The sequence below is a fragment of the Pseudophryne corroboree genome, chromosome 2, assembly GCF_028390025.1.
Source record: "Pseudophryne corroboree isolate aPseCor3 chromosome 2, aPseCor3.hap2, whole genome shotgun sequence".
In the NCBI taxonomy this organism is placed as follows: domain Eukaryota; kingdom Metazoa; phylum Chordata; class Amphibia; order Anura; family Myobatrachidae; genus Pseudophryne; species Pseudophryne corroboree.
This window is the reverse complement of record NC_086445.1, coordinates 249,421,611-249,447,667: the sequence shown is the minus strand read 5'-3', so window position 1 is coordinate 249,447,667 and position 26,057 is coordinate 249,421,611. Positions and strand designations below refer to the sequence as shown.

General features: G+C 48.2%; 1 protein-coding gene across 7 annotated transcripts in view; it reads right to left on the bottom strand.

Annotated features, from left to right (window-relative positions):
• SLC39A5 (solute carrier family 39 member 5) overlaps positions 1–26,057 on the bottom strand; it is a 126,249-nt gene that overhangs the window by 10,387 nt on the left and 89,805 nt on the right. For all 7 annotated transcript variants that reach the window (XM_063952646.1, XM_063952645.1, XM_063952647.1 and 4 more), the window contains exons 10-12: positions 12,499–12,714; positions 11,734–11,814; positions 2,700–2,890 (exon numbers count right to left, since the gene is read on the bottom strand). In XM_063952646.1, coding sequence (XP_063808716.1) covers positions 2,700–2,890; positions 11,734–11,814; positions 12,499–12,714 — 488 coding nt within the window. The remainder of the gene's footprint in view (positions 1–2,699; positions 2,891–11,733; positions 11,815–12,498; positions 12,715–26,057) is intronic.

The window sequence follows — 26,057 nt, the reverse complement described above, 5'->3', positions numbered from 1 at the left end:
ACCAAAACAATACTGAAGTGCTGTGGGTGGGGTATAGAGGGGGAGGGACTGGAGCATCCTGGGATACCTAAATCTTTAACTATTTGGTGCCCGGTCCTTACCACCACCAACACCCTACTGTCTCCCCTGTGGAGAACTATGGACCCTGAAGATGAAAATAAGTATAAACAACATTACAGATTTAATGACTAAATATCTATGGCTCACCATAGCTAATTAATTCAAATTGACTGAGGTACTAATTAATTCACAGGTGGCCAAGCATGGATAAACTTAAAAACTGGACTGTTGGGGTGCCTTGAGGACCACATTTGAGAACCTCTGGACTAAATAGTCTGTACTTTAGAATACAGCCATACATCCAGAAGCAATTGAAACCCCAAGTAGCATATGTTAACTTAAGCAGTGGCACTAATTTAAAAACCATACCTGTAATCAGGGCTGCCAAGAGAAATCCTGGGCCCCCTTGTTCCCCCTAGAGGGGGTCTGACCACAACATGCTGGGGCCATGGCCACACCTCTTTGGAGGCGTGTCTATCACATAAGAAACACCCATTCCAGGGGCACGGCATGCCTCCCAGCCAGGACAGCAGAGAGCCTGTCTGGATCCAGGTACTTTTCAAGGGGCATGGCCTAATCACAGGAGGCGTGGACATGAGCCCCTCCATCAGACCTGAGCCCAGGTAATTTGTACCCTCTCCCCCCTGTCTCGGTGCCACTGCCTGTAATTAGAGTCCTCCAGAAAGATATACTGTATAATTGGGGAAATAAGGGTTGGATCTGGTTAGTTGAATAACATGTCCTACTGCTATTAAAGACTGTGGTCCTGATGCATGATGTGTGCCACACAAAATCCACATTTGCACTGCACATCCCCACAGACACAAAGGCACATATAAATTTTCTCACATCTGACAATTGTGCCTGGACAGTGGAGGGATAAGGCGGTTTAATATGTGCCAAAACAATAAGAGGGTGTTTGTGTAACTGAACAGATGCATCACCGCCCGGTGACTCGTATATGCTTGCTAATAGTCATAGCAATTACCGGACTGATGATTATGACAGTCACCAGCACTAGTTATCCACTTCTGTTTGGAGTGAGAACACATCTCTGAAGATAATAGGTGGCTTCATCACTGAACATACATATAATATACTGCAGTTCTCTTTTTTTGGCTACTTTAATTCTTGGGGAGAAGGCAAGGATGAGGTATAATGGGTGCTTCAAGGTAGCTCGGGTTCAGAAAAGGCACACAGAGGTACTTTATATGAGTGGGCATTATGCGGGGTATATTAGGTAAGTGGAGGCATCAATGGCCTATGGCAGTGGTTCCCAAACCTTTTATTTGAATCATGATGCCCTAGAGCAGGGGTGGGGAACCTTCGGCCCTCCAGCTGTTGTTGAACTACACACCCCAGCATGCCCTGCAGCAGTTTTAGCATGGCCAAATAGCAGAACTGTAGCAGGGCATGCTGGGATGTGTAGTTCAACAACAGCTGGAGGGTCAAAGGTTCCCCATCCCTGACCAAGAGCATCAGAATTTATTTTACGACACCTCTAGGTCAAAAGTTTCTTACTGAGAAATTCTGAAAGAAATATTAAATTAAATAAATCGTGTTTATATGTCAAATTGTGTGGTGAGGGACAGGATTCCCTTCTGTTTGTCCACATATGTTATGACTGACAGCCATCAGCACTGGTTTTGCTTATTACGTTGACCACAAATAATTTGAATTGGTCCTGGACCACCAATTCAAGGGTGCCTAGGATTGAGAACCACAGGCCTGTGCTAAAAACAAGTGGTCTCTCTCTGATTAATAGTAGTGTTTAACTGTTACTGTGTTTGGCAGTTAGAAGGTTGCACACTGAGGGACTGACTCAGATGTATGCTGATGAACACTGACCTTCTGAGTAGCCCTATGTTAGCACAGACTGGCCGATGGAGCCATCTGGATGGTGTATGGCAGGCCTGGCCAACCTGTGGTTCTCCAGATGTTGTGAAACTACATATCCCATTATGCCCTGACACAGTTTTAGTATCCCCTAATAGCAGAGACTTGTAGTTTCACAACAGCTGAAAAGCCACATATTGGCCAGGCCTGGTGTACGGCATCGCAGTAACAGGCACTTACACGTCCCCATAATGGTCGCAATGCACCTATGTATTAGTAGTTATATAGAGTAGTGGATACGGATGTCAGATACCAGTTATTGGGCTAAATAAAATATGGGCTCATAGGGATGATAGATACTTTTAAAAGCAGATGCATGGAGGTGGGGAGGTCTCATAGATGCAGCCATCTCTGAATATGGGCAAAGAGCTGCATTTTATTTATGGCAATGCGGCCAACCTGTGTGCAGCTCTGAATTAAGCCCCTACATATGCGGTATAATTAGAGTTCAGAGATTACAGTGTCAGTAAAATGGAGATGGAAGAGATGACCAGAGATGGGAACAGTGTGTTGTAGGGCCCCATAGCAAAATCTGCGGAAGGGCTTGGGAATGGTGATCCCTCCTCCCCATCCATGTTCTCTTTGCAGATGGTGGGACCCCAGCACCACTGAGCAAGCATTGGTCCAGACCATGTACAGTGAAGCAGAGGTGTAGTACCACCACTGCCAGGTGCACAAGGAAGCCCAACTAATAATATCACAATATAGGACACTAAATTATCACAGAAATAACACTGACGTACCATATCTACAAGTGCCACATATAGAAATATTCCAGCAGTAGCAGAAAATATCCAGGGAGTGACCTGAGCTGAGCTCTGGCTGGCTACTGCTCCAACCATCATACCCAGGTATGACAGAAATGCTGATACAAGGCTGAATAACAGGACCCTCCTCACTGGCACACCAGTCTGCAGCAAGACTGCAAAATCACCTAGGAAAGAAATGTCAGTCATTCACAAAGCAACAAGAACAGGCACCATCTAACACTGCAGTGAAGAGAGACCGCAAATCTAAAGGAATACAGTGACAAAATGTGCTCATCAGATATATTTAGTACATTCAATTCTCAATCTCTACAATTATACAAAGTTATTATTTATTCAAAATTGTACATGGGGGGCGTGGCTTCGGCGGACATGGAGTAGCACACAGGCTGTGTGACTCTCCAGCATCTAGATCCTGTTGCCCCATCCTGTGTCCCCCCCTGGGCCCGAAAACCGCCCCAATACCTGGGTGAAGGTGTGGAGGTGCCCCTGTGCTACTCTGGGATCAGTTCATCCCTCTCCTGCTGCGGCCGGACCGTTCCTGTGTACGGGGATCCTGGACCTGCTGGGTCACGTGGGACGCCGTCTCTCCGCGCTGGAGCTTTGCCGCCGCCTCGTACGCTACACGCTGCCTACATCTGCTTCAGCTGTTCCCCCTGTGCGATACCAAAGCCAGGGAGGCTCCGGTGAGCGTTCCTCCTACCTCTGCCCGGGTGCGTGTCCGCGGGGTCTCCTGCTGTGGCACTGACACGTGTCCCGCCGCCGCTATCCTCCTTCACTCCCGCGGCTCCAGCCTTTGATCTCCGGCTCCCTTATTAGCCTCCTGAACTCTGCTGCTGGGGAGGAGGTGTACAGCATAGGTGGGCTGTTTAGGACTGTATTCCCTCTCTATATTATCAGTGCGGTCCTGCTCTGCTTTGATTTACATTGGGGCTGAGAACCATACTGCATTAACCCCTGGAGGGCCTACTTGTTGCTCTGTCTCAGTGTCTCACACCCTGGGATCCCCTGGGGCTCGGAAGGGCAGGCAGCTATAGGGCATGTTCACACATAATACATGCTGCATGCGATTCCTATGCTGAGGAATACCCTGCTGCGGCTTACCTTCCGGGACACGCAGTGACTGGAGGCTTCTGATATATCTCTACTTTCACAGGCAATCACTGGTCAGTTTTGATATACTACACCTACTCGCAGGCAGCGACTGGACAGTTTTGATATACTATATTGCCCTGCGGGCAGCAACCGCACACTTTTGATATATTGCATTTCTCGGATTCCCGCCATCAGCAGGCTATGATGGTTAGCACCAGAACACTGCGGCCGCAGCGAAATTAGAGAAATATGCCAGGAACACTCCGGCGCGGTCCCAACGTGGGAAGTAGGCACAATCGGCCTAGTTTCCGCCACCACCGTCGCCTTCCAATAGCTCCTCATCCGTTGAAGCTACGGACGCTGCCTTACAGAAAGTACTGGAAGCAGTCACTGCCAGCGAAACCCGCTTGGCCGACAGGATCGGTCAGGTCCAGGCGGACCTTTCCATTATACACCAAGACCTTCAGCAGGTGCGGGAAAGGGTCGGTGAAGTTGAAACTCCCATTTCCACACTGGAAGACACGGTGTCACCGCTTGGTAGACGTACCACTGCTCTGGAGTCCCAAATGACGGAGGTGCACAAGAAGATGACGGATATGGAGGGGAGATTGCGGCGGAACAATGTCTGCTTCGTCGGCCTGCCTGAGAAAGAGGAGGGTGCCTCCCCCGAAAACTTTCTTGATTGCTGGCTGTTGGGTTCGTTTGGAGCGGAGGAGTTTACCTCACATTTTGCAGTGGAGCGCGCTCACAGAGTCCCCATGCGTCCATTACCTCCGGGGGCGCCCCTCCCGTACATTCATAGCCAAGCTCCTTCATTATCGTGATAGGGATGTGATTTTGAAACTGGCCCGCACTAAGGGTCCTCTCAAGTGGAACGGCTCTCCGATTTCAGTTTTTCCAGATTTTGCTATAGACGTTGAAAAAGACAGAGCTCATTTTGTCCCTGTGAAACGCAGGCTGCGAGAACTGAATATCCCCTATGCTATGCTCTTCCCGTCTAAAATGCGGGTGGTTTCAGATGGAGAAACTAAATTCTTCATGACTCCCCGCGAAGCATCGGTGTGGCTAGACAGACGCTTTCCGGCTCGGCGGGCGTTAGCCGCTGATTGAACTCTTGCACTCAGTTTCTCTACTAGCAAGTATAATGCTCCCTGATTACCTATTGCGGTATATATAAATGTGATTTCAGGAGGGAGGTTTTTTTTTCCTGTTGGTGTCTTGTGCTGCGTTGCCCTGCCGGGTCTGTAAAGGCTTTCTGCGGCTCCATGCAAGTCATCGCTGAGGTCATATGGCCATGTGTAGACGGGGAGAGTACTACTTGATGCTTCTGTATTATTGTTATGCTCTATGTTATGGGTGCTTGTTCCGCTGTATGATCCCAGAAATTCTATCCAGTTGGGGTTGGTGTGGTGGCCTAAGGGGGATTCTGACCTTAGCTGGGAGTTTCTCCTGCCTTAAGGTCATTACATTCTTGGCCCCCTTTTGGATTTTGGGATAATGGATTTTGGTTTTGTTTTCTACTGGTAGAACATGTAACGGTATTTTATGCCTTAGTCGTTACTGTTAGCGTTTAGGAAGTTTTGTTCGTTAAGGGAACCAGGTATGCTGCAGGTTTTAAGTGGTATATGGGGTGGGGGTTACTTTAGGATAATGTTATTGTTTTGTTCTCATTTCCTGATGTGCAATGTGCTTGTTCCTGATATGCTTGTGTCACAACTACTAATGGGCATATTTTTCCTGATGTGTGCTGGAGTTGGCTGGTCGTGGGTGATCTGCTTTATTAACATGATGCTTTGTTATGGCTTTGGTTAGATTTCTGTCGTGGAATGTGCGGGGATCAACGACAAAATTAAGCGACCCCTAGTACTTCGACAGATCAAGCATTATGCATCTGATATAACCTGCTTGATGGAAACTCACTTAGTGGGTACTAAAATGATGTCTCTTAAAAGGCCATGGGTGGGCTGGGCTTTCCATTCCATGCATACTGCAGTGTCCCAGGGAGTGTCGATCCCAATTAAAAAAATCTGTTCCCTTTTCGCTTGATAGTGTACAAACAGATCAGTGGGATAGATGTGTGTTCCTAAAAGGTAAAATTAATTCCGTCCCCCTATTGTTGCTGGCTGTATATGTGCCCCCTCCATACTCGCATGACGTACTTAAAAAGGCGTCTGCTTTTATCGCTGCATCCCCTGGGGTAGCTGTTATCTGTATGGGTGACTTTAATAATGTCTTGAACTATGGGATGGATAGGCTGTCTGCGGAATCCTCCAACCCTCAGCCAAAGCGATCTCCGTTTGCAGACACTGTCTCTGAGCTGGGTTTGGTTGATCCCTGGAGATTGAAATATCCCGATTTGAGGCAATATTCGTGTTTTTCACACTCACACTCTTCCTTCTCTCGGATAGACATGGCTCTCCTCTCCCGGGAGCTTGTGCCCAAAGTTTGTGATGTTAAATATGAAACTAGTGGTATTTTGGATCACTCCCCTATATCGTTGCATATTGACTTAGATTGGCAGCGGGGACAGGCAGTGTGGCGATTTAACCCTTTTTGGCTGACGCATATGGGTGAGGGATCAGAACTGGAGGCTAGCTGGCTAGTATTCTTTGCTCTGCATGGAGACACCCCCGATGTGTCTCTGCTCTGGGACACCTTTAAGGCTTCTCTGAGAGGGACTTTGATCAAGAGGGTGGGAAGTCTTAAATACTCCTTTAGAAAATGTGAAGCTGAGCTGGAGGCTCGGGTTGATGCTTCAGAGTTGGTATATTTGCAAGACGGTTTTGATACCTCTAAGCTGGCTTGGCTCCATGCTCAGGGTGAATGGAAGGAATATCTGTGGGGGGAAAACCCAGCACAGGCTTCTCTTCTCCTCGTATGTCCAATATGCTACTGGGGACAGACTGAGTTCTTATTTGGCTAATCTTGCAAAAGGGGACCAATCCTCTCATACAGTAGTGGAGGTTGTGAATTCAGCCAGGACAGTCCTAGACCACACCCCCCAGATTGTAGCGGAATTCGTTTCATTCTATCGGGCGCTGTATAGTTCCAAATTGACCTGTTCCCTGATAGAACTGTGTGATTATTTAAATGGAATTCAACTGCCCTGTGTTTCCAGTTAAGTCAGAGCTCTTCTTGATGCTCCTTTATCACTAGAGGAGATTGAGGTGGCGATCTCTGCCTCCCCTGATGGTAAGGCCTCTGGCCTTGATGGCATTCCATCAGAATTGTTTGTATAAGAAACACGCTAAATTTTTTGCCCCACAATTGCTTACCTTATTCAACACACTCTTTGCCCAAAACATGCTCCCCCCGTCTATGGCGGAGGCATTAATCATAGTGATTCCTAAGCCTGATAAAGACCCCAAGAGGGTTGAATCATACCGTCCTATTTCCCTACTGCCCACTGATATTAAAATCTTAGCCAAGGTTCTGGCCTCCAGACTTAATCAGGTTATAACCCAAATCATTCACCCTGACCAAACAGGTTTTATGCCTGGTAAATCCACTGCTGTTAATTTAAGATGCCTGTTCACTCATTTCCAGGTTACTCGGGGGGAAGCCTGCTCTTCCGTTATAGCCTCCTTAGATGCCGCAAAGGCCTTCGATTCGGTGGAGTGGGCCTTCCTATGGGAAACAATGAGTAGATTTGGCCTGGGCCCCAACTTTATCAGCTATGTTAAGTTATTATATTTCCTGCCCATGGCCAGAGTCTCCGTGAACGGGTATGTGTCGCACTCCTTCCCCCTGTCTAGGGGAACGAGACAAGGCTGCCCTCTTTCCCCAACCCTGTTCACCATTGAGCCTTTGGCATGTTTGATTAGAGCTACTCAAGACATTGTGGGTATTAAAGTGGGCGCACAAGAGGACAGGATAGCACTATACGCTGATGACCTGCTATTATTTGTTGATGATTATGTTTCCTCTATGCCTAAACTCCTCGATTTGATAAATACCTATGGCCACGACTCTGGGCTCAAAATTAACTGGGATAAGTCTACCATTACTCCACTTAGGGGTCCAGTCCCGGTAGCCCCATTGAACCATACCCCGCTTAAATGGGTAGATTCTTTCAAATACCTAGGAGTATGAGTGTCGAATGATCCCTCTACCTATGTTTCTCTTAATATTTTGCCGCAAATTGAGTATCTTAGCTCGAAGGTCAAGGTTTGGGGGACTTTGCCTCTGACGGTTACTGGTAGGGTCAACTTGGTGAAAATTATGTATTTACCTAAGCTTCTCTACGTCCTCCAGCAATCCCCTATATATATTGGCTTAAAAATATTCAAACAGATTGATAGTCTGCTATCTTCCCTGATCTGGGCCAGCAGGAGAGCACGGTTGAGGCTTGACATCTTGTCCAGACCAAGATTGCTGGGAGGTTTAGCTCTCCCTATTTTTAAATTCTATTACTACGTTGCACAGTTGGTACTCCGATACCCTCATTATACACTCACAAATGCTTCTACAGGAGTACCCTAATGGCACTCCCCTACAAATGCTTCTCTGTGGGAACTTTAGATTGTCCAAGATCCCTATAATAAAACAGGCCATTCTTGTATGGAAGCAAGCAGAGCCGGCCATAGGCATAGGCAAACTAGGCAATTGCCTAGGGCATTTGATATGCCTAGGGGCATCATCAGCTTCTGCTGATTAAAATGATATGCGGCATGCCTATATTCTGTATGTAGCATTTCATATGCAGATACAGCCACAGTCTCACACAGTATATAGGCATGCTGCATATCAGTTTAATCAGCAGAAGCTGCTTGTGCATCCTAGCCACATAGCAATGCAAAATGAGATGCATTTTAATTAAAAAAAGGTGCCCGACGTTAGCATTGATGCAAGATTTGTGAGGACACATCTGTATCCAAGCAGAGGCAGAGGTCACAGTGTTAGTGGAAGTGTGAGTGCTGTGTGCATGTGAGTGGGTTGGTTGTGCAGTAGTGTTCAGAATATGTGTAAGGAGCATTATGTGTGTCATGTAAAAATTAATTAATAATGTGCAACATATGTGTAACAGGGTACTACTGTATGTGTGTCATTATGCGTATAGGGGCACTAATAATGTGCAGCAAATGTGTAGGGGGCACTATGTGTGTCATTATGTGTATAAGGGCATTAATAATGCAAGAAGATGCTCCTTTTTGGGCTGTGCGTCAAATGTGCGAACTGTTCCTATTTAAAATATAGGGGGTACAAGGACTGCTATGGGTGAGGGGTGATGGTGCTGGGAAAGACGTGCAAGGTCAGAGGCAGAACCAGCGGTGGTGCTAGGGGGCACCAGCCAAAATCTTGCCTAGGGCATCATATTGGTTAGGGCCGGCTCTGGAAGCAAGTACATGTTATCTTATTAGGCCAAGGTATAGACCCAGATACTCCATTGGACAATGTCCTTAGTTTCCCAGAATTGGCCTCGCTGCAACCTGGGGTGTGACATCCCTGGGTCACTTGTATAATGGCGTTATTGAAATCCTTCCAGCAGCTCCAACAGGAGTACATTATACCCTCTTCTAATTTCTACCGTTACCTGCAATTGAGACATGCGATTAACGCACAGTTTCCCGATACCCCTACAAAGATTATTGACTCCCCAGTCAAGTCCCTTTTACAGAATCTGGGGAATCGACATTTGGTATCCAATATCTATACAACTATACTTCGGCCTCACTACTCTGACCCGCTATTCCTTCTTAGGAATAAGTGGGAATCTGATCTGGGTTTCGTTTCTGATGAGATATGGGAGTCTGTTCTAGGCTCTCCACGACTATCTACCACCACCACTAGATATCAACAAACCCAACTGTTTATTATACATATATGACACCAGTGCGATTATGCCGCATAGGGGGTACTCACTCCACCAGATGTTCTAAATGTGACAATTTAGATGCAGATTTCTGGCACACTCTTTGGCGTTGCCCCAAGATAGCTATATTCTGGTCTGGTGTTATTAACGCCCTGGTGTCGACTGGAATTCTATCATCTGTGTGCTCCCCAGTGACATGTGTGCTATCAGCTATGGAGGAGGATGCTCTAGATCCCCCAGCCAGACGTTACGTAATTAATCTTTGTGGCTTGGCCAAGGTGTGTACTGCCAGACTCTGGTTGGCCAAAGAGGCTCCCACATTGCAGTCCTGGGTTTCGCTTGTTAATGATACGGCCGCTCATGAGAAATATGTATATTTAGCCAGGAAAGCAAGGAAAAAATATCAAGACCTGTGGGGTAGATGGCTTGACTCCCCGCAATCGATGAACCGGAGTGCTTGATTACTTGCCACTGTGTGTCCAAGACCCAGGTGTGTAGTGTATTAAGATATGTACCAGGGGGCTTGAATGAGACTGTCGAAAGTAGATCTGCACCGAGAGAGATGCCTCTCCTTCTTGTGTGTTGTTCCCTGGCGCCCGTGACCAGCCACTCCTATGCCTGTATTTAATGCTGTGTGTAGTGTTGCATAAATATGTTTCATTAATATAGGCGATTCTATGTAATGTGCCTGAATACCATACGATGACCCGTGACACTTCTTAGAATTTATAGATATATGCTTTGGAACTTAAGCCTGCACATCTCTAATGTTATAATTGGAAATTGCTAGTGATGGGAATCTGCGTATTCCTTAAGTTTAGGTAATGTTTATGTTTTAGTGCTTTGTCTCTTTGTTTATTTGAAAAAATGGAAAATCAATAAAAATTATTGAATTTAAAAAATTGTACATGGGGACTCATTGACAAAATGCATGGCCACCTTATACAGTACAAGCACGCATTGGAACATCTCTAAAAACATTACTTCCAACAGCTTGGTGGATCTGATTTGGGAAAATATAAAACTAAGTACATTTGTCAACCTGAGCTGAACAATTTTGATGTGCATTGATGTGGTTGCCCCTGATGCTATTTACTGAGGGTTTTACACTTAAATAAATTGCCACTTTAATGAACAAAAAATAAATAAAATCGATCTGCTAATATGGTTGGAGGGATTAGAGGTACAAAGCTTAAGGGAAGTGTTCAGGTGGATAGATGAGTGTAAGTATATAGTGGGGAATGCATGGGGCCCAGGCAGGGTCATGTTAACGTATAGGCACACTGGGCAAATGCCCAGGGCCCCACGATTTCTGCCTCCCATGCTGGAGGCTCCGGAGCTTCTTGGGAAGCAGGTAGAGAATGCTGCCTGGCCGTTCTGATTGTGAATTACACCCATTCAGGGCAGCCAGGCAACATTCTCTACCTGCCTGCCTGACACTGAATGGCTGTCTGCTTGCTTATTAGTGGATGGCTGGAGCTATCCACCAATCAGAGTGCAGCATTCTCTACTTGCATCCAGCAAGACAGCAAATGGCTGTCAGCTTGCTGATTGGTGGATGGTTGGAGCTCTCCAGCAAAGAGTGCTGACAGCCATTCACTGTATGGAAGCATGTGGAGAGACGGGACTCGGGAGGGGTACTTTAGGATTTATTTATTTTTTATTCCTATGACTGGGTGGGTAGGGACCCCAGTGCATTGCTTTGCCCAGGTTTTTCAATGCTGGGCCCAGGGTTGGGTAAGGTGGTGGCAGCAGCAGCCATGAGAAGTAGCAAGGCAAGAAAGAAGGACACGTGACAATGATCTGTAGATGTGAAATTATTTTTCTCCCATGCTCCTTATGTAGCACTGAAGAACCCCAAGGTGTCTTACAAATCAACTACACTAATATTAATATGTTCAGTGAGTATATATATGTATATTTACAATTATTTATTTATTTATTACTTTGAGAAGCACAACTTTTTGTGTAGGAGAATGGCAGGGAATATTTTTGAACTTTAGTGTATTTGAGGCTCAACGTTCCAACTACAGAAGACAAGCCCTTAGACCCAGGCATTACAAATAGTAGTTCCCATACCTGTTTATTATATGCATCACTCACCAAGTTCATGAGGCAGCTCGTGGCAAAAGACTGCTACTGTGGTGCTGAGGCCACTAGAGAAGCCAGCAGAAAAGGCGGCACCTACAGGAAGCAGGAAACATTACATCTTCTCCATATCTGAGCTTAGCAAAGATAGACATCCACTGATAATAACATCCACTGATAATAACATCCACTGATAATAAGCTCATTATTAACAGGTGTGTCTTTCTGCGTGGAAATATTAACAGTTCTTGAAAATGTTAGGACTGTTATTGTTAAATTGCTCAATACTAATAAGTTCCCTACTGTCAAATGCCATCACTGAAACGCAAGGGCAGTCACCAGAATGAGAGTCACCGGCTGGGCCATCTGAGCAGCTCTTTATAATATGCAGTTCTGGGGCTACAGACCCATCAACATTGTTTAGATGAACACCCCCATTCCCTTACTACTAGAGCCAGGATGGACCCATGTGCGTGGCTCAGGAGTTACTCATGCCTAGCAGTACTTGTAATGGTAACATTTCCCTGCCAATATTTTTTAGAGACAAATTGAAATATTGAATGTAAGGCCGTCATGAGCATTACCAGCGGCTTCTTATGCACAAGAGACATCTGCACACAGAAATGGTAAATTACTATACATAGTGTCCTTAAAAACTTCCTACTGGATTTACCGTTCTTCTACCTTAGTAGAACTGAAGCAGTCAGTCAAAAATAGTTTTACATAATTACTTGGTAGACTAAAGGTCGGAGAGGGTATTACTTATTAGTGGTGCCTCACCTATAGACAAACCATCTGTAAAGTTGTGTATCCCATCTCCAAGTAGAACCATCCATACAAATTCAGCAATGCCTCCTCCTGCTGCACTGTGTGAGTGGCCGGAGTGAGCATGGTGTGAATGCACGATGTAACCACTGGTCCCTGATACCTCTACCTGTCCCTCATTGGTCTGCAGGCTGTCATCCGCTGCTCCCGATTCTTCACAGAACTCTGCTTCTGAAAGAAATACCATTATTCAGCTTACATTTTTATGTTCAATGTGAAAGAAAATATAATAGTCACCTCGGGAAATTTACGAAAGCTCGATTTTGATCAATATAAAATCTAAATCAATTAAAATCGATTCCATTGATGTTAAGTTTCAGGGACTGAAACACACATTTGGGTGATTTATTATTTATTAATATTAATTTCTCTAACGTCCTAGAGGATGCTGGGGTCCACATTAGTACCATGGGGTATAGACGGGTCCACCAGGAGCCATTGGCCCTTTAAGAGTTTAAGAGTGTGGGCTGGCTCCTCCCTCTATGCCCCTCCTACCAGACTCAGTTTAGAACTTGTGCCCGGAGAAGCCGGTCACAGCTAGGAGAGCTCTCCTGAGCTTTCCTGGAAAAAGTTTACTTTAGAGTTTTTTATTTTACAGTGAGACTGCTGGCAACAGCCTCCCTGCAGCTTGGGACTAAGGGGGGGAGCAGTGTCCGCCCTGCGGGGTCTGAGCCACTGACTCCACTGACTGGACACCGAGCTCCAGAGGGGCTGATTGGTCTCCGCAGCAGAGGCACCGCACACCCCAGCAGCATGCCGCGACCCCTTACAGAGCTGAAGAATGTGGTGAGTTAGTCACCGACCCCCCTAGCAAGCGGGGGGCCGGTGTGAAGTGGCGGCAACAGGGGTGGGAGCGCGGTATTAACCGCGCTCCCGGATGGTAACCAGAGGCACACTGTGTGGCGCTGTGAGGGGCACCCTGGGCCAGCACTTACGCCTCACACTTGGTCAGTAAGCCTGTCGGGCCCCAAAGATCCAGCAGCACAACTCCTCAGACCAAAACTTAAACACTGTTGAGCGGGAAGACAGCGCCGTGAAGGGGGCGGAGCTTCTCCTCAGAGCGGACCTGCAGCGTTCCAGCGCCATTTTCCTCCATGCTGCAAGCTGAAGGAAGATCATTATCCACTCCACAGCAGCTCCAGTTACTTTACCGGTACCAGGGGGTTGTAGAAGGGGGAGAGGCTGAATTCTTGACTGTGTGTCCTATTAAGGAGCACAAGTCAGCGCTGGTAAGAGGTGTCTCTTAGTTTAGAAAGCGCTGGTGTGGGTTGGCTCCAATCTCTGTCTCTCTCTTGCCATTCTTGAGGGGGAAACTCTGTCTTACCCCATTGTGTGTGTGTGTGTGTGTGTGTGTGTGTGTGTGTGTGTGTGTGTGTGTGTGTGTGTGTGTGTGGTGTGTTTGGTGGTCACTAGCAGCGTTGTGCAGGGATACAGTGTCATATGCTGCAGAGGATTTATCCTCCCAGGATGATCCCATTCCATGCAATCAGGTTAGCACTGGTTCGGCACAGATTCCAGCAAGGGAACCAGAGTGGTTTTCCTCTATCGGCACTTGGATTTCCCAGATTTCTGACAGGGTTACCAGTAATGAGTCGGCAACCCAGGTCTTACAGTCCTCTATGGCTGTGTGGCCCTTGTCAGGTACCTCGGATCACCCCGCTATATATCCCCACAAACGTGCGCTTGTGCAGGTAACACAAGACGACACGGATACCGATTCTGACACTACAGATGGGGATGGGGATGTGTTGCGGGGGTCCGCATCTCTTGCAAGGGGGGTGCAGCTGTTGATAGAGGCGATCAGGGATGTGTTAAATGTTAATGATACCACACCTGAGCAGGTTGGGGAGGCTTTCTTCACTGAAAACAAGAAAGCTTCGCTAACCTTCTCTGTGTCAAAAGAGCTGAATGCTATATTTGAAAAGGCCTGGTTGAATCCTGAAAAGAAAATTCAGATCCCTAAAAGGGTTCTGGTAGCTTTTCCTTTCCCTGAGGATAGGAAAAAGTGGGAAAAAACGCCTATTGTTGACACATCTGTATCCAGACTCTCGAAGAAGGTGGTTTTACTGGTACCGGGATCTACTGCTTTAAAGGAGCCGGCTGATAGAAAAATTGATAATACTCTGAAGTCAGTGTACACTGCTTCAGGGGCCATCTTATGTCCCACTATTGTTAGTGCATTGATTGCTAAGGCTATAGTGAAATGGTGGCTGCCTTGATGGAGGATTTGGATACGATGGGTAGGGATGACGTTGCATTGCATTTGCGTAACATTCATGATTCTGCAGGTTTCATGGTGGAATCTATGAAAGACCTGGGTTCCATGGCTGCGGGAATTTCTTCCATGTCTGTTTCAGCTTGTTGGGGACTGTGGCTCCGCCAGTGCTCGGCCGACGCGGAATCCAGAAGAGTGTGGAGTCGCTACCCTATACAGGTCAAGCTCTCTTTGGGGAAGCCCTGGATGCGTGGATATCTACCGCTACTGCGGGTTAGTCTCCGTATCTTCCCTCAGCAGCTCCTGCTCCGAAGAGATCCTTCTCCTCAGCTTCGCAGCAGTCCTTTCGGCCCAACAAGCCCAGAAAGGCCAAGTCTCCCGGTTCCTTCTTCAGGGAAGGTAAGGTTAAGTCCAAGAAGCCTGCCACTGCAGGTTCCCAAGAACAAAAGCCTGCTTCGGGTACCCCTAAGTCCTCCGCATGACAGTGGACGGGACGGCCCGGAGGTGGGGCCCGTGGGGGCGAAACTCAGGCTGTTCAGTCATATCTGGGTCTCCTCCGGCCTGGATCCCTGGGTGGTGGATATTGTCTCTCAGGGATACAGGCTGGAATTTCAAAGTCTCCCTCCTCATCAGTTTTTCAAGCCGGGCTTGCCAACTCTGTTGGAGGACAGCACAGTACTACAGGAGGCTGTTCAACGACTGGTAGAGGCACAGGTCATTGTGCCAGTACCGCCGCACATGATGGCAAAGGGTTACTATTCGAACCTTTTCGTGGTACCGAAACCGGATGGTTCGGTCAGGCCCATCCTGAATCTAAAATCTTTGAACCCCTTTCTAAAGGAGTTCAAGTTCAAGATGGAGTCTCTCAGGGCGGTGATAGCAGGTCTGGAAGAGGGGGAATTCCTGGTATCCCTGGATATCAAGGATGCATACCTTCACATTCCAATCTGGCTGCCGCATCAGGCATAACTCTGATTCGCATTGCTGGACTGTCATTTTCAGTTCCAGGCTCTGCCGTTCGGCCTCTCCATGGCACCGAGGGTGTTTACCAAGGTGATGGCGGAGATGATGATGCTACTCCGAAAACAGGGTGTGAACATCATTCCTTATCTGGACGATCTCCTGATAAAGGCATCGTCCAGGGAAAGGTTGCGGCAATCCATTGTTCTTACAACACGGCTGCTTCAGAGTCATGGGTGGATTCTGAATTTTCCAAAGTCACATTTGGAACCAGCCCGGAGATTGTCGTTTCTGGGAATGATCCTGGATGCGGAAGTACAGCGGGTGTTTCTTCCGCGGGACAAGGCGTTGGTGATCCAATCCATGGTCCGGGATGTCTTGAAGCCACCCCGGGTGTCGGTTCATCAATGCATTCGCCTATTGGGAAAGATGGTGGCCTCTTACGAGGCTCTCCAGTATGGGAGGTTTCATGCTCGGACCTTCCAACTAGATCTCCTGGACAAGTGGTCGGGATCTCACCTCCACATGCATCAGAGAATTTGTCTATCGCCAAGGGTGAGGATTTCACTCCTATGGTGGCTCCAATTGCCTCACCTGCTGGAGGGCCGCAGGTTCGGAATTCAGGACTGGGTCCTGCTAACGACGGATGCGAGCCTCCGGTGCTGGGGAGCAGTCACTCAAGGGGTGACCTTCCAGGGAAGATGGTCAAGCCTAGAAGCCAGCCTGCCAATCAACATTCTGGAAATAAGAGCCATCTACAATGGTCTTCTTCAGGCGGCCCCTCTTCTAAGAAACCAGGCCATTCAAGTACAGTCGGAGAACGTAACAACAGTGGCTTACATAAACCGACAGGGCGGAACGAAGAGCAGAGTGGCGATGTCAGAGGTCACAAGAATACTCCCCTGGACGGAAAAGCATGCGTTAGCGCTGTCAGCCATCTTCATTCCGGGAGTAGACAACTGGGAAGCAGACTTCCTCAGCAGACACGATCTCCATCCGGGAGAGTGGGGCCTCCATCCGGAGGTGTTCAAGGAGGTAACAGATCTTTGGGGTCTACCCCAAATAGACATGATGGCCTCTCGTCTCAACAAGAAGCTTCGGCGTTATTGTTCTAGGTCGAGGCACCCTCTGGCAGTGGCGGTGGACGCCCTGGTGTCTCCGTGGGTGTTCCAGTCAGTGTACGTGTTTCCACCACTCCCTCTCATCCCAAGAATCCTAAAGTTCATAAGGAGAACAAGGGTTCAAGCGATCCTCATTGCCCCAGACTGGCCAAGACGGGCTTGGTACACGGACCTTCTGGATCTACTGCAAGAAGAGCCGAGGCCTCTTCCTCTTCGAGAGGACCTGCTGCAGCAGGGTCCGTTCGCCTATCAAGACTTACCGCGGCTGCGTTTGACGGCATGGAAGTTGAGCGCCTGATTCTTGCTCGGAAGGGTATTCCGAAAGAAGTGATTCCTATCCTCATATAGGCTAGGAAAGGGGTAACGTCTAAACATTACCATCATATCTGGAAGAGATATGTCTCTTGGTGTGAGTCCAAGAAGTTTCCTGCGGTGGAATTTAAACTGGGACGTTTCCTCCTCTTCCTGCAGGCAGGAGTGGATATGGGGCTGAGATTGGGATCTGTGAAGGTCCAGATTTCAGCCCTATCCATTTTCTTTCAGAAACAATTGGCTGCCCTCCCTGAGGTTCAGACCTTTCTGAAGGGAGTTCTGCATATCCAACCTCGCTTTGTGCCGCCTACGGCGCCTTGGGACCTTAACGGGGTATTGCAGTTTCTCCAGTCGGATTGGTTTGAGCCTCTACAGGAGGTGGAACTCAAGTTTCTTACGTGAAAGGCGGTCACTTTGTTGGCTTTGGCTTCGGCCAGGCGTGTCTCCGAGCTGGGGGCTTTGTCATGCAAAAGCCCTTACTTGATCTTCCATGAGGATAGGGCTGAGCTCCGGACTCGTCCGCAGTTCCTTCCAAAGGTTATTTCAGCATTTCATATCAACCAACCTATCGTGGTGCCAGTGGCTACTGACTCCTCAATTACTTCAAAGTCCTTGGATGTCATGAGGGCTCTGAAGAGTTATGTGAAGAGAACATCTCGTGACAGCAAGTCGGACTCTCTATTTGTTCAAAAAAATTGTGTGTCCTGCTACTAAGCAGTCTATTTCTCGCTGGATTAGGATCACTATCCAGCACGCATATTCTACGGCGGGACTGCCGTGTCCTAATTCGGTTAAGGCCCACTCTACTCGTAAGGTGGGGTCTTCCTGGGCGGCTGCCCGGGGTGTCTCGGCAACGCAGCTTTGCCGAGCGGCAACTTGGTCGGGGTCGAACAAGTTTGCAAGGTTCTACAAGTTCGATACTTTGGCCTCTGATGATCTGAAGTTCAGTCAATCAGTTCTGCAGGAGCCTCCGCGCTCTCCCTCCCGTTCAGGGAGCTTTGGTACATCCCCATGGTATTTATGTGGACCCCAGCATCCTCTAGGATGTTAGAGAAAATAAGATTTTACTTACCGGTAAATCTATTTCTCGTAGTCCGTAGTGAATGCTGGGGACTCCGTAAGGACCATGGGGAATAGACGGGCTCCGCAGGAGACAGGGCACTCTAAGAAAGAATTAGGACTACTGGTGTGCACTGGCTCCTCCCTCTATGTCCCTCCTCCAGACCTCAGTTAAGGAAACTGTGCCCGGAAGAGCTGACAGTACAAGGAAAGGATTTTGGAATCCAGGGTAAGACTCATACCAGCCACACCAATCACACCGTATAACTTGTGATAACTTACCCAGTTAACAGTATGAACAACAACAGAGCATCAGACAACCTGACGCAAACATAACATAACCCTTAGTTAAGCAATAACTATATACAAGTATTGCAGAAGAAGTCCGCACTTGGGACGGGCGCCCAGCATCCACTACGGACTACGAGAAATAGATTTACCGGTAAGTAAAATCTTATTTTCTCTAACGTCCTAGTGGATGCTGGGGACTCCGTAAGGACCATGGGGATTATACCAAAGCTCCCAAACGGGCGGGAGAGTGCGGATGACTCTGCAGCACCGAATGAGCAAACAAAAGGTCCTCCTGAGCCAGGGTATCAAACTTGTAGAACTTTGCAAAAGTGTTTGAACCTGACCAAGTAGCTGCTCGGCAAAGCTGTAATGCCGAGACCCCTCGGGCAGCCGCCCAAAAAGAGCCCACCTTCCTTGTGGAATGGGCTTTTACAGATTTTGGATGCGGCAATCCAGCCGCAGAATGAGCCTGCTGAATCGTGTTACAGATCCAGCGAGCAATAGCTTGCTTTGAAGCAGGAGCACCCAGCTTGTTGGATGCATACAGGATAAACAGCGACTCAGTTTTCCTGACTCCAGCCATTCTGGCTACATAAATCTTCAAAGCCCTGACTACATCTAGTAACTTGGAATCCTCCAAGTCACGAGTAGCCGCAGGCACCACAATAGGTTGGTTCAAATGAAAAGATGACACCACCTTCGGCAGAAATTGCGGACGAGTCCGTAATTCTGCCCTGTCCATATGGAAAACCAGATAGGGGCTTTTACATGACAAAGCCGCCAATTCTGACACACGCCTAGCCGAAGCTAAGGCCAATAGCATGACCACTTTCCACGTGAGATACTTTAACTCCACGGTCTTAAGTGGCTCAAACCAGTGAGATTTCAGGAAACTCAACACCACGTTAAGATCCCAAGGTGCCACTGGTGGCACAAAAGGGTGCTAAATATGCAGCACTCCCTTTACAAACGTCTGAACCTCCGGAAGAGAAGCCAGTTCCTTTTGAAAGAAAATGGATAGGGCCGAAATCTGGACCTTTATGGACCCTAATTTTAAGCCCATAGTCACTCCCGACTGCAGGAAGTGAAGGAACCGGCCCAGCTGGAATTCCTCTGTAGGAGCCTTCCTGGCCTCACACCAAGCAACATATTTTCACCATATACGGTGATAATGTTTTGCTGTCACGTCCTTCCTAGCCTTTATCAGCGTAGGAATAACTTCATCCGGAATGCCTTTTTCCGCTAGGATCCGGCGTTCAACTGCCATGCCGTCAAACGCAGCAGCGGTAAGTCTTGGAACAGACAGGGCCCCTGTTGCAACAGATCCTGTCTGAGAGGCAGAGGCCATGGGTCCTCTGTGAGCATTTCTTGCAGTTCCGGGTACCAAGTCCTTCTTGGCCAATCCGGAACAATGAGTATTGTTCTCACTCCTCTTTTTCTTACGATTCTCAGCACCTTGGGTATGAGAGGAAGAGGAGGAAACACATAGACCGACTGGAACACCCACGGTGTTACTAGTGCTTCCACAGCTATCGCCTGAGGGTCTCTTGACCTGGCGCAATACTTTTGTAGCTTTTTGTTGAGGCGGGATGCCATCATGTCCACCTGTGGCAGCTCCCATCGATTTGTAATCTGTGTGAAGACTTCTTGATGAAGTCCCCACTCTCCCGGGTGGAGGTCGTGCCTGCTGAGGAAGTCTGCTTCCCAGTTGTCCACTCCCGGAATGAACACTGCTGACAGTGCTTGCACGTGATTCTCCGCCCAGCGAAGAATTCTGGTGGCTTCTGCCATCGCCACCCTGCTTCTTGTGCCGCCCTGGCGGTTTACATGAGCCACTGCGGTGATGTTGTCTGACTGAATCAGCACCGGTTGGTTGCGAAGCAGAGGCTCCGCTTGACTCAGGGCGTTGTATATGGCCCTTAGTTCCAGGATATTGATGTGCAGACAAGTCTCCTGACTTGACCACAGCCCCTGGAAGTTTCTTCCCTGAGTGACTGCCCCCCACCCTCGGAGGCTTGCATCCGTGGTCACCAGGACCCAGTCCTGTATGCCAAACCTGCGGCCCTCGAGAAGGTGAGCACTCTGCAGCCACCACAGAAGAGACACCCTGGCCCTGGGGGATAGGGTGATCAGCCGATGCATCTGAAGATGCGATCCGGACCACTTGTCCAACAGACCCCACTGAAAGTTCCTCGCATGGAACCTGCCGAAGGGAATGGCTTCGTATGACGCCACCATCTTTCCCAGGACTCGCGTGCATTGATGCACCGACACCTGTTTTGGTTTTAAGAGGTCTCTGACCAGAGTCACGAGCTCCTGGGCCTTCTCCTCCGGGAGAAACACCTTCTTCTGGTCTGTGTCCAGAATCATGCCCAGGAAGGGCAGTCTCGTCGTAGGAATCAGCTGCGACTTTGGAATATTCAGAATCCAGCCGTGCTGTTGTAACACCTCCCGAGAGTGTGCTACGCTGATCAGCAACTGCTCTCTGGACCTCGCCTTTATGAGGAGATCGTCCAAGTATGGGATAATTGTGACTCCTTGCTTTCGCAGGAGCACCATCATTTCTGCCATTACCTTGGTAAATATTCTCGGTGCCGTGGACAGACCAAACGGCAACGTCTGGAATTGGTAATGACAGTCCTGTACCACAAATCTGAGGTATTCCTGATGAGGTGGATAAATGGGGACATGCAGGTAAGCATCCTTTATGTCCAGAGACACCATAAAATCCCCCTCTTCCAGGCTTGCGATGACCGCTCTCAGCGATTCCATCTTGAACTTGAACCTTTTCAGGTAAATGTTCAGGGATTTTAAATTCAATATGGGTCTGACCAACCGTCCGGTTTCGGAACCACAAACATTGTGGAATAGTAACCCCTTCCCTGTTGAGGGAGGGGAACCTGTACCACCACCTGCTGGAGATATAATTTGTGAATTGCCGCTAACACTACTTCCCTTTCTATGGGGGAAGCTGGCAGGGCCGATTTGAGGTAACGGTGAGGGGGCATCACTTCGAATTCCAGCTTGAATCCCTGAGACACAATCTGTATAGCCCAGGGATCCACCTGTGAGTGAACCCACTGGTGGCTGAAATTTCGGAGACGCGCCCCCACCGCTCCTGGCTCCACCTGTGGAGCCCCAGCGTCATGCGGTGGATTTTGTGGAAGCCGGGGAGGACTTCTGTTCCTGGGAACTAGCTGTATTGTGCAGCTTCTTCCCTCTACCCCTGCCTCTGGCAAAAAAAGACGCACCTCGGACTTTCTTGCCTCTGTGCGATCGAAAGGACTGCATTTGGTAATACGGTGCTTTCTTAGGTTGTGAGGGAATATATGGCAAAAAATTTGACTTCCCAGCCGTAGCTGTGGAAACTAGGTCCGAGAGACCGTCCCCAAACAATTCCTCACCCTTATAAGGTAAAACCTCCATGTGCTTTTTTGAGTCGGCATCACCTGTCCATTGCCGAGTCCACAGGACCCATCTGGCAGAAATTGACATTGCATTTATTCTAGAGCCCAGTAGGCAAATGTCTCTCTGGGCATCCCTCATATATAGGACAGCGTCTTTTATATGCCCCAGGGTCAGTAATATAGTATCCTTGTCCAAGGTATCAAGTTCTTCAGACAGAGTATCTGTCCATGCTGCTACAGCACTACACATCCAGGCCGACGCAATTGCCGGCCTCAGTAGGGTACCTGAATGTGTATAAACGGACTTCAGGATACCTTCCTGCTTCCTATCCGCAGGATCTTTTAGGGAGGCCGTATCCTGTGATGGCAGGGCCACCTTCTTAGATAAGCGTGTCAAAGCTTTGTCTACCCTAGGGGAGGATTCCCAGCGTAACCTGTCCGTTGGCGGGAAAGGATACACCATAAGTAACCGTTTGGAAATCTGCACTTTCCTATCAGGAGAATCCCAAGCTTTTTCACATAACTCATTTAACTCATGTGAAGGGGGAAAAGTCACTTCTTGCCTTTTTTCCCCAAACATATAAACCCTCTTGTCAGGGACCGGGTTTACCTCTGAAATGTGCAATACATCCTTTATTGCTATAATCATGTAGCGGATGGCTTTAGCCATTTTAGGCTGCAACTTTGCATCATCGCCATCGACACTGGAGTCAGAATCCGTGTCGATATCTGTGTCAACAATCTGTGATAGTGGGCGCTTCTGAGACCCTGACGGCCTCTGCGCTGTAGGATCAGGCATGGGTTGAGACCCTGACTGTCTCAAGGCTTCAGCTTTATCCAACCTTTTATGCAAGGTGTTTACATTATCATTTAACACCTTCCACATATCCATCCAATCAGGTGTCGGCGCCGTCGGCGGCGACCCCACATTCATCTGCACCTGCTCTGCTTCCACATAGCCTTCCTCGTCAAACATGTCGACACAATCGTACCGACACACCACACACACAGGGGATGCTCTATTTGAGGACAGAACCCCCACAAGGCCTTTTGGAGAGACAGAGAGAGAGAGTATGCCAGCACACACCCCAGCGCTATATAACCCAGGAATTACACAGTAACTTAGTGTTTACCCAGTAGCTGCTGTATTAGTGATTTTGCGCTAAATTTATGTGCCCCCCCTCTCTTTTTATCCTCTTTCTACCGTGATTCTGCAGGGGAGAGCCTGGGGAGCTTCCTCTCAGCGGAGCTGTGGAGAGAAAATGGCGCTGGTGAGTGCTGAGGAAGAAGCCCCGCCCCCTCAGCGGCGGGCTTCTGTCCCGCGATTTTGTGTAAAATAATGGCGGAGGCTCATGCATATATACAGTGCCCAGCTGTATATATGCTCTATTATGCCAGGAGATACTCAATTGCTGCCCAGGGCGCCCCCCCCTGCGCCCTGCACCCTACAGTGACCGGAGTGTGCGGGTTTAATGTGGGAGCAATGGCGCACAGCTGCAGTGCTGTGCGCTACCTCATATGAAGACAGGAGTCTTCTGCCGCCGATTTTGAAGTCTTCTTGCTTCTCTCGCCGGCTTCTGTCTTCTGGCTCTGCGAGGGGGACGGCGGCGCGGCTCCGGGATCGGACGACTAAGGGTGAGTTCCTGTGTTCGATCCCTCTGGAGCTAATGGTGTCCAGTAGCCTAAGAAGCACGACCTATCCGCAGTTAGTAGGTTTGCTTCTCTCCCCTCAGTCCCACGTAGCAGAGAGTCTGTTGCCAGCAGATCTCTCTGAAAATAAAAAATCCTAATAAAATACTTTCTTATTAGCAAGCTCAGGAGAGCTCCCTAAAGTGCACCCAGCTCTGACCGGGCACAGATTCTAACTGAGGTCTGGAGGAGGGACATAGAGGGAGGAGCCAGTGCACACCAGTAGCCCTAATTCTTTCTTAGAGTGCCCTATCTCCTGCGGAGCCCGTCTATTCCCCATGGTCCTTACGGAGTCCCCAGCATCCACTAGGACGTTAGAGAAAATAGGATTTTGGTACCTACCGGTAAATCCTTTTCTCGTAGTCCGTAGAGGATGCTGGGCGCCCACCCAGCGCTTCGTTTTCCTGCTAATTATTGTTTGGTTAAGTACCACTTCGTTTAGTTGCGTAATGCATAGTTACTGGGTTAGTAACGTTTCAGCCGTTTGCTAATTAGTTCAAGCTAGTTGTCTTGACGTGCCTGTATGTGTGAGCTGGTATGAATCTCACCACTATCTGTGTTAAGTCCTTCTCTCGAAGTATGTTGTCTCCTCGGGCACAGTTTCTAGAGTGAGTCTGGTAGGAGGGGCATAGAGGGAGGAGCCAGCCCACACTCAAACTCTTAAAGTGCCAATGGCTCCTGGTGGACCAGTCTATACCCCATGGTACTAATGTGGACCCCAGCATCCTCTACAGACTATGAGAAATGGATTTACCGGTAGGTACCAAAATCCTATTTTTTAAATTATAGTAAATGTGTGTTTTGACCCTTGAAGTACAACATCGATTTTGAAAAAAATTGAAGTCGAGCTTTAGTAAATTTCTCCCATACTCTTTACCAATATGAATGGGATGATATGGAAAACGTATGTATTAGACAAGTGGCTCCAAACGCAACCCTTAAGGACAACAGTTCATGTTTTTCAGGTCACCTATTCATTACTCACTGGCACATTTTAAAAGATCCACAGGTGTAGCTAATTATTTCACTTGAGGAGACCTGGAAAATGTGAACTGCTGGGGATCATGGAGGACCGAGTTTTTAGATTAGACAATCACTTTTCTGCAGCAGGTTACATTGGTTTCCACAGGGAAACATCGAGGTGTAGAGTGGATCTTGATCCAGAGGCACAAACAGGCTAAAGCTTTAGGCTGTCCCAGGATGAATTAGGGCCTCCTCTATAACCCCGCCTCCAGGCACTGAGAGCTCAGTTTTGAGTTGGTGCCTGCAGCAGCAGGTCACCTAACAGGAGGGCTGCACTGGGCAGCCCTGAAATGCTTTTTCTGAAGAAATTTCCCATCTTGGCTGGGTTGTCAGTGCTGTATGTCAGTGTGACTATTCAGCGCTACAGCTCCATCCCCTCCCAAGCAGCGTCACATACTCCCACGGCCTGGTTCCCGGGTACATGCGGCAGAGACGTCCCGACTTAAGCTGGGTACATACTGGCAGATATATCTGCAGTTCAATCGATCTGCAGATATATCTGCAGATGGTGGTTGTTCATACACACAGAAAGATGCACCAATATATATTAAAGATATATCTGCTGTTAAATCTATCTGCAGCTATATATGCAGATGGGGACTGTTCATACACACTGAAAGATGTACTAATATATCTGCTGTGTTGCACAGGAGATGCAATATATCTGTGAAATACGTCTTTCACAGACATATTGCTTGTACACACCTGCAGATCAGCAAAAGATATATTGTACAACCAACTGACTGGCCAATATATCTGCCAATGTGTACCCAGCATTAGGCACACAGTCGCAGACCGCTCTCCTGGATCGTGTGGCTGCTACGGGAAGGAGGTAAGAGGCTCCTCCAGACGGGACCCGCCATTAAATCGCATTCCGTCCGTGACCTAGGGAACCGGCGCTTGACCTGTAGCCCCTCCCCCGGCCCAGGACGCCATCTCCTCGCAGATTTTCCACCCTGGAGCCGCCTCACGCTCTCCCTTATTCCCTGACTGAGACGCTGGGAGAAATCTTCTGAGCACAGCGGCTGCTGGTCTCCGTGATTGCAGGGCAAGGTCTCCCTTGTAAAGCTGGAAACACTTGAGTATTCTACATGTTGTGTCACAGACAGCGTTAGTTGAGAAAGTGCGTACCTGTTACAGAATATATTGTACGAATATTCTGATATATCCTCCGGTTCACTATAACTCCACACTATTGTCCCAATAGGAGTCCATACACAAATTAAAGGAGCAATGTCCAAATATTTCAGTGTTCCTGAAGAGACTTGCTTGGATTGATACATTTTTAAGTTTTTAAGTCTTTACAGGCAGGCTCTTCAATAATATGCACTATACAGCAAGGATGGCCAAGTTCTAACAAAAATTATTATATGGCTGATGGGGGAAGGTGTCAAGTAATTCACTTTGCCAGTGGTGCCCAAACACCTAGGTACAGCC